The sequence below is a fragment of the Octopus bimaculoides genome, chromosome 23 (assembly GCF_046866305.1).
Source record: "Octopus bimaculoides isolate indiv1 chromosome 23, ASM4686630v1, whole genome shotgun sequence".
In the NCBI taxonomy this organism is placed as follows: Eukaryota; Metazoa; Mollusca; class Cephalopoda; order Octopoda; family Octopodidae; genus Octopus; species Octopus bimaculoides.
In genome coordinates, this window is record NC_142950.1 from 4,730,245 (window position 1) to 4,740,244 (window position 10,000).

General features: G+C 36.8%; 1 protein-coding gene across 1 annotated transcript in view; it reads right to left on the bottom strand.

The window, feature by feature from the left end:
- The window catches only part of LOC106884006 (uncharacterized), a 56,208-nt gene that overhangs the window by 23,904 nt on the left and 22,304 nt on the right, over positions 1–10,000 (bottom strand). The window contains exons 2-7 of the mRNA XM_089340032.1: positions 9,511–9,563; positions 7,281–7,423; positions 4,621–4,751; positions 1,857–1,995; positions 604–672; positions 1–44 (exon numbers count right to left, since the gene is read on the bottom strand). The exon at positions 1–44 is cut by the window's left edge and continues 63 nt beyond it. Of these exons, the coding sequence (XP_089196158.1) occupies positions 1–44; positions 604–672; positions 1,857–1,995; positions 4,621–4,751; positions 7,281–7,423; positions 9,511–9,563 (579 nt within the window). The remainder of the gene's footprint in view (positions 45–603; positions 673–1,856; positions 1,996–4,620; positions 4,752–7,280; positions 7,424–9,510; positions 9,564–10,000) is intronic.

Consider the following 10,000-nt stretch of genomic DNA (forward strand, 5'->3'; position numbering starts at 1 on the left):
TCAGTCTTATTCAAATTATCTTCCATAATTTCAATTACAGGAATCTGCAGAGAGATAGAAAAACATGTATCAATATCTCATGTGGAAGGGTTGATAATCGCTAAGAATTGACTTCATGAAACCGTTGGTAGCCTTGTTATCCAACAAATAAAGGATATATATCCACCAACACATTTATTCTCCTTATCTGATATTAGCGTGTCGTATTAAGGATGAAATGAACGGGTATTTTGGTTACTACTACACATGTAACAAATTTTAATTAGAATTCGGGGGCATTATATAACTTGACATGTAACAGTATGCAACAGAATATGAATATAACAGTATGTAAGGTGGTGTTTACATAAAGGGCCACTTCTTCAAGCAATACAACTAGTACTTAATTTATCGACCCCGAAAATTTGAAAGGCAAAGTCGACCTCGGCGGAATTTGAACTCAGAACGTTAAGACTGACGAAATGCTGCTAAGCAATATTCCCGACGTGCTAACGATTCTGCCAGCTCTCGCTGCCTTAACGGAGACTAAATATAACCAGTACGGGTGCAACAATAACATCTGGAAATGATCGGTGTAATAACAACATGGAAGTGGGTTCTTACCATGGATACGTTATGTTGAGTTCGCTTTAGCGATATTGCCTTTTCCATCAATTTCTTGTATTGCGTTATCTGCAAAGTAGAGAGAGAGGGACAAATATTGAATTTAGACTTGTAAAAGAAATGCTGTTGGTTTTGAATAGAGAAGCAACGAGAGAAAACGAGAGAGAGGGAGAGGGGAAAAAGAGAGAGAAAGAGAGAGAGAGAGAGAGAGAGAGAGAGAGAGAGAGAGAGAGAGTGAGAGTAGGATGGGAGAATGAGCTGCAGAAAATGAACGCACACACACATATATATACATATTTACATACACACACACACACAGAGGCACACACGCACACACACACATACACACACACACACACATATATATATATATATATAAACCTTGGGAGGTGCATTATGCCAGTAATAATAAACACACGCACTGGTTAGGTCCTTTATTGTTATTGTTCAGTATTGTTCGTGTTGTTATTTCTTTTTTTTTTTTTCGTCTTTAACACGAGCAATATTGAACAATAACAATAAAGGACCGAACCAATGCGTGTGTTTATAATTACTGGCATGATGCCCCTCCCAAGGTTCAACAGTATTTCTTTCAATACACGAATTCTCATCAAGAATCTTGCAAACCAAACAAAAACACGAACACACACACACACACACACACACACACACACACACACACACACACACACACACACACATACACACACACGCACATACACACATTAATGTGTGTATGTTTGTGTACATATATATGTATACATATATATATATATATATATATATATATATAGTGGAGGCGCGTGGCTTAGTGTTTAGGGTATTCGGCTCACGATCGTAAGATCATGAGTTCAAATTCAGGTGACGCGTTGTGTCCTTGAACAAGACACTTTATTTCACGTTGCTCCAGTCCACTCAGCTGGCAAAAACGAGTAGTATCTGTATTTCAAAGGGCCGGCCTTGCTACACTCTGTGTCACGCAGTATCTACCCGAGAACTACGTTAAGGGTACACATGTCTGTGGAGTGCTCAGCTACTGACACGTTAATTTCACGAGCAGGCTGTTCTGTTGATCGTATCATCTGGGACCCACGTCGTCGTAACTGATATATATATGTGTGTGCGTGTGTGTGTATGTGTGTGTGTGCGCATGCGTACGTTGTGCTTCTTATATGTTGTCCTTGCTTCTATGAAAATTGCAACAATCACGGCGGACGTTCAAACTGACATATGGAGCCATTCAGTAGTCTTACCAGTTCTGGAATCGAATCTGTTATTTTGAAGATAGTGTTGAGGTTTTCCTCAGATTCCTCATCACCAACAAGGCGAAACAACCCTAGAATTGGAGGGGGGTTCGGTTCCAGAAACGATGTCGGAGTTAATGCCCCATATCTGTTGGAAAAAAAGAAAATGAAAAATTGTTAAAATCAATTTTACGTTGATGCTGTCAATATTCCTTTCTACTCTAGGCAAAAGGCCCGAAATTTGGTGGGAGGGGTCCAGTCGATTAGATCGATCCCAGTACGCAACTGGTACTTAAGTTATCAACCCCAAGAGGATGAAAAGCAAAGCTGACCTCGGTGTAATTTGAACTCAGAACGTAACGGCAGACAAAATACCGCTAAGCATTTCGTCCGGCGCGCTAACGTTTCTTATTTCTTTACTGCCCACAAGGGGCTAAACATAGAAGGGACAAACAAGGACAGACAAAGGGATTAAGTCGATTACATCGACCCCAGTGTGTAACTGGTACTTAATTTATCGACCCCGAAATGATGAAAGGCAAATAAATCGTAGCAAATAAATGTCTAGTTCTCACAACTGGTATGACCCACAATAACATTAATTTTCACATATTGAGGACGCCACAGACTTTCCAAACGTATTTCTATGCAAAAGACCTCCGTCTGCAACATCTGGTAACCCAAAGGCTGTTTTCACGAATGATGCAAATCCTGGCAACGATTCTATTTAAACTTGTACTTTATGAGTATTTGGAAAGAGGCACCCGCTGTTTATCCTTCTTTGAAACAGCGTGCCACCAAAGGCAACAGACGTTTACTTTTTTGATGTATATGGACAATAAATAGAATAGAAAAGAAAACACACACACACACACACATACAGATAGATAGATTGAGGCATACATATAGACTTATCTACCTACCTATCTTCCTACATCTCTCTCTCTCTCTCTCTCTCTCTCTCTCTCTCTCTCTCTCTCTCTCTCTCTCTCTCTCTCTCTCTACCTACTAGCTACCTACCTCTCTCCCCGTCGCTCTCCCTATCTATCTATATCTGTATATAATTTCATATTACGTATTATCTGAACGCACAAGATCTAATGACTAAGGTCTTGCTCTCGCAATCGCAAAAATCGTGTTTTCGATTCCTAACCTGGCAGTGAGTTCTGTTCTTGAGCAAAATACTTCATATCACGTTACTTCAGTCCACTCGACGGCAAATGAGCAGCCCTGAGATGGTGTCCTGCTCGGAGGAAATGTATCTCTCTCTCTCTCTCTCTCTCTCTCTCTCTCTCTCTCTCTCCCCATATATATATATATATATATATATATATATATATATATATATATATATATATATATATATATATATATATATATATATATATATATATATGCGAGCGCGCATACACACACGCACACGCACGCACACATATAGGTATAATTATACATGCATATATGTACAGTTTTCTTTATACATGTATACATACAAGTATACATAAATAATACACATATTTATACGTATACATAAACACATATATATATGTATTTGTATATACACACGCACATATATGTATATATATATATATATATATATATATATATATATATATACGCACACACATATATGTCAGTGTATATATGCGTGCCTATAAATATCTACATATATTTCTGTATATATATATGTGTGTGTGTGTGTGTGTGTGTGCGTGCGTGTGTTTATGTATATATATATATATATATATATATATATATATATATATATATATATAATCACACATACACACATATCTAAACAATTCTATGTATCCATACACACATATGTATATATTCCTTAATCAACAATATATATAGACATATACATACTTGTGTATGCGTGTGTGTACATATATGTGTATGTGTGGATTGTTTTATATGTCCGTTTGGTATGCTGATAAAATAGCAACTGTTCAAATATCTCGCAGTTGCTTTAGTTTCTTATCTACATTTTTTCTCCTCTTATCTTTGAAGTTCTGAAAACCTTTTTAGTAATAACAGGTGTACGCAATTCTCAGGTGTGTTTTATGATGTAGGTGAGAGTATGGTCTAGTTTCAGGTGGCCGAATATTACAAGTCCTACAATGTTATCTGAAATATTTCTGGTGTGGCAGCACTGCGTTAGGAGTGTTGTACCTGTTGCGGTCATAGTTGCTGTGGCTGTTATTGTTGTAGTTGTTTAAACGAAAGTCAGATATAGTCAGGCAAACCTGATGATCTATAAAACATACCATCTTTTGAAGTAGTGTAATCTAGCTTAACATATTCTAATGTATTCGGGTTTTTAAAAAAGATATTTGAGTGCAATTTAATACAAAATGTTTTTACAATTTCTAGCTAGTCCAAAGAAACATGTAAACGCCTATTCGTAGAAACCAAATTAATTAATGATGCGAAACACGAAGATAACGATGAAAGACACTTTTTCAAAACAGAAACATGAAATTGGGAGTAAACAACCGTTGAAAGCCATGTTCCACATTTCATGCTGTTGTTGTTTTTGCTGTTGTGGTTGTTATTGTTATTATTATTATTATTATTATTATTATTATTATTATTATTATTATTATTATTATATGGAAACTGCCAGGCCAGGACCCAGTTTCACCTTTCTTCCAGACCAAACCGCCAAAACCAACCCTGCTTCTATGGAATTACTAAGGTTCCCACAGACCAACATCAGTTATCTCAGATGCCACGTTTTACATTTTAAAATAAGAACCAATTTACGACTTACAAATGCCATTGATAACCGTCTAACTTCTTCTGTAACATATCTTTGGTCATCTTGTAACTCATTTTGCCATTGGCTGAGAACTTGTCAGTTTTTATCGCCTCAAGTTTTGTTAGAAATTCAGCGATTTTAATCTGCAAAATAGGATCAAAAAATAAACCATTAAATCATATATATATATATATATATATATATATATATATATATATATATATATATATATATATATATATACATATATATATATATATATACATATATATATACATATATATATATATATATATATATATATATATATATATATATATATATATACATATATATATACATATATATATATATATATATATGTATATATATATGTATATATATGTGTATATATATATATATATATATATGTATATATATATGTATATATATATATATATATATATATATATATATATATATATATATATATATATATATATATATATATATATATATGTATGTATATATATATATATATATGTATATATATATATATATATATATATATATATATATATATATATATATATATATATATATATATATATATTAGGTGGCGAGCTGGCAGAAATGTTAGCATGCCGAGCGAAATGCTTAGCGGTATTTCGTCTGTCTTTATGTTCTGAGTTCAAATTCCGCCGAGGTCGACTTTGGTTTTCATCCCTTCACGGTCGGTAAATTAAGTACCAGTTGCGTACTGGGGTAGATGTAATCGACTGCCCCCCCCACACACACACACACTCCAGAAATTTCAGGCCTTGTGCATAGAGTAGAAAAGAATATAATATATACATAAACGATGGGCTTCTTTCCGTTTCCGCCTACCAAATGCACTCACAAGGCTTTGGTCGAGATGAGGCTTTAGTGGAAGACATCTGACTAAGGGGCCATGCAGTGGAATTGAACCCAGAATCATGTGGCCGGGAACAAAGCTTTTTAGCGCAAAGCGACGCCTATATATACAAGAGTTAATTATGTCCAATTCCCGCAAATAACAGAAAATCATCATGAAAAAATTCAACCTTATCATATTACAGCGCCTAGAATCTAATTAGATCGTTATCGTATCGCTTTTCACAAAAGATAGTGTTAAAATGGTGAGGAAGATATGGACTGTACACATCTGCCATTTTAAACGGTGAGATTCACCTTTGAAGGGAGAGAGAGAGATTGAAAGAGGGAGAGAAGGGGTTGGAGGTAGGATCCACTGTGTAGGAACTTAATGCTGAATTGACAAAAGAAATCCTCAGCTACTTGCACATAGGAAAAAAAATACTCTGTTCAAAATGGAGAGATCGACGTAGTTACTCGATCTGCTAAAAATGATGGCCACGTTCCCTCCCAAATTACAGCCTGTTTGTCGTCATAAAATGTTTACTCGCTTTTATTTATAGCTCTGTCTACTTCGAGTTCCTTCAGTTCCACCGTTAAAAACGAATTATTTCAAGTATCTCGATGTTTCTAATATATATGTTGGCACTCCATCGCTTACGACGTCAAAGGTTCCAGTTGATCCGATCAACGAAACAGCCTGCTCGTGAAATTAACGTGCAAGTGGCTGAGCACTCCACAGACACGTGTACCCTTAACATAGTTCTCGGGGATATTCAGCGTGACACAGTGTGACAAGTCTGACCCTTTGAATTACAGGCACAACAGAAACAGGAAGTAAGAGAAAGTTCTGGTGAAAGAAGAGTACAGCAGGGTTTCGCCACCATCCCCTGCCGGAGCCTCGTGGAGCTTTAGGTGTTTTCGCTCAATAAACACTCACAACGCCCGGTCTGGGAATCGAAACCGCGATCCTATGATCGCGAGTCCGCTACCCTAACCACTGGGCTATTGCGCCTCCATCGATGTTTCTAAATACCTGCGCTAAAATATAAGGACGAAGCAAACTTCAATTTCACAACGAAACCTACCGTCTTAAACCACATGGTTAATAGTGTTTCTATTTCTGTGCTGTGTGGGAACCGGTATATCAAAGAATAGAGCCCACGTTTCTTCTGCATGTCATAAAAGGCGACTGAAATAGGTTGATGTAGGACTTGCACTCCGACCCCGTGAAACCCGCACCGGCAATAACAACCCAAACAGACCCGTGGATTGGAGGGTGGTTGCCTAAGTAGTGAAAAGGGTCATCCGCCAGGGATTGGGAATCACCAAAAAATGGTGGATACAATGATGTGCTATTACAGCGCCTAACTCCATACTACTACTACTACTACTACTACTACTACTACTACTACTACTACTACTACTACTACTACTACTACTGTGGCAGATTCAAGCTAGGGGTATGAGATGTTGAGTTCTTCACCAAAACATTTCATTTCAGGTTACTCTAGCGCTATGTGGCAACCGGCATGTCTAAGAATAGACCCGACATTTCCCCTGCGTGATGTAAAATGGCGAGTACAAGACGTTGAGGTAGTATTTGAACCCTCACCGGCAACGAATGCCCAAACGGATTCACGAGTTGGAGGATTGTCGCCTGAGAGATGCAAAGGCGTGATCAACCAGGAATACGGAATCACCAAGAAATGGTGGATGTAACGACGTGTTGTTATGGCGCATGCCCCCATACGGCTATGATTTTTTCTTCATGATCGCGTAAGAAACCAATTCCTTACCTTATTGGATTCAAATTCTTTAAGAGAGTACGTATTGTATCCAGTTCCTGGCTTTTCGTAGAAGTAAGTCGGATACTGCATCTGTTGCCACTCAAAAATATCTTTCTCCAGATTTACAAATTCTGACGATGTATTTTCGGCACCTTTAAAACAACAACAAAAACAAGTAAAATGAAGAACGGGAGAAACTCAAAATTTTTGCTGTTATTGTTATTGATTTGTTATTTGACAGTTTAACCCTAGGTCGGCTTTAACCGGGCAGATCTATGAATAAAGGCATTTCAGCTATGATAATAGCATTATTTTTTATATATCGAGCTGGCAGAATCGTGAACACGCCGAACAAAATGCTTAGTAGCATTTCGTCCGTCTCAACGCTCTGAGTTCAAATTCCGCCGATGTCAACTTTGCCTTTCATCCTTTCGGGGTCAATTAAATAAGTACCAGTTTACACACTGGGGGTCGATGTAATCGACCTCCCCCCTTCCCCCAGAATTCTAGGCCTTGTGCTTATAGTAGAAAGGATTGTTATTGTTCTTGCTATTGCTGTTGTATTGTTTGTTTAACTCTGAGTCGGTTTTAACTGGGCAGATCCGTGATCAAAGGCATTTCAGCTTTGATAATAAGATTATTTTTTATATATTGAACTGGCAGAGTTGTGAGTATGTCAGATAAAATGCTTAGCGACATTTCGTCCATCATTACGTTCTGAGTTCAAATTCCACCTAGATCAATTTTGCCCTTCATTCTTTCGAGGTCGATAAAATAACTATCAGTTATACACTGTGGTCGATGTAATCAACTAGTCCCCTCTCCCTGAAATTTCAAGCCTTCTGCCTATAATAGAAATTATTGTTTGTTTTTTATATATCGGATACCGGATATATATGTATATATGATACGTATATATATATCTATCTATATATATATATATATATATATATATATATAATATATCAATATATTATAAATTAACTACCAACAAAATAATTGGTAAGCTAACTCAAAAAATCATCACCAAAATAGCAGAAAAAAACGACTGTGAAGGTATGTAGAATATATGCGTGTATGTATATATGTAGAATATATTCATTTTTCCTGAAGATGTGTAAAAGAATTTTGATTTATTAAGTCTCTTAATGAATCTTTTCTTTGTAAAGAAATATATATTGAAGATAAATATGTTCATTTAATGTATACGTTTTTGCATCGTAACTCTTTTCTTCTTCTTATATACATACATATATATATATATATATATATATATATATATATATATATATATATATATTATGTGGGATATAAGATGTAAATGTGTTTTTTTCATTGTGATTTGTGGGAAATTAAGTTGCCATGATTTTCGTACGTCTCGCAAATGCTCCCACCTCGGTAGAAGATGAATTTAAACTGTTATCTGTCAGATGTATCGACAGTATTAACATATAAAATTTCAAGAAGTGAAAATTCACATCAGGTTCGTGGCTCTAACCGATAATAAAAGCTAATCAGATATCAACAATGTTTTATCAGAAATATTACAATTTTTCTACGTTCGAGTGTCTGAACACAGAAATTATATATATAGGGTGTTCAAAAGTCTCTCCACAGTAAGTGCTTAATGGTTTTCGGGCGATTCTTGTACACTGATCCTTTACTTGCTCCCCAGACAAAAAAAAAATGTCTGGTGGTGTTAAATCAGGTGATCATGGTGGCCAAAGTCCCTGCGAAATAATCCGTTCACCGAAAAACTCTTGAAGTAGCGTCATGGCGATGCGCAGGATGAAAAAATTAATGCGAAGTGACGTTTTGAACAGCCTGTATTATACGAAGTTTTGTTGTTCTCAATAAATTAAATGATCTATGGGAGACTCAATGACACCTGTATCATTGACCTGTTAGAAATAACAGTTAAATCTCCGATATCACTCCCTACTGTCTTACGAATAACGAATGGCATTTTAGGTGATATATTCTCATATACTGAGGCATCATCAGCTAGCTGCCCTCCTTGTGTGCAGTCAGCTTCCGGAGACCCTTCACTTCCCTCTCTGTTGCGCTGCAAGCATACAATCAGCCTTGCTATTGTTTTCAGTCCATTCTTTGCTGCCTTTAGTCTAAGTTCTATTCATTAATTTGGTAATGTTCGTTACAGAATATACCTGAGATTATCATTAGACTATTATGATAATGAGTGTGTGTGTGTGGAGAAACCTGTGGAAATTCGTTTTACCTTTTATGAAAGCTGTGGTGGTGAAGAGGAGAACCAACACTATCTGGAAGAACCTGAAAATAGAAACAAATATATATATATGTATTAATATTCTTTTTTCGGTCATTTGACTGCGGCCATGCTAGAGCACCGCCTTTAGTCGAGCAAAGCGATCCCAGGACTTATTCTTTGTAAACCTAGTACTTATTCTATCAGCCCCCTTTTGACGAACCGCTAAGATACGGGGACGTAAACACGCCAGCATCGGTTGTCAAGCGATGTTCGGGAGACAAACACGGAAACACAAACACACACACACACACACCTATATATGACGGGCTTCTTTCAGTTTTCGTCCACCAAATCCACTCACAAGGCTTTGGTCGGCCCGAGGCTATAGTAGAAGACACTTGCCCAAGGTGCCACGCAGTGGGACTGAACCCGGAACCATGCGGTTGGTAAGCAAGCTACTTACCACACAGCCACTCCTGCACCTATATATATGTGTGTT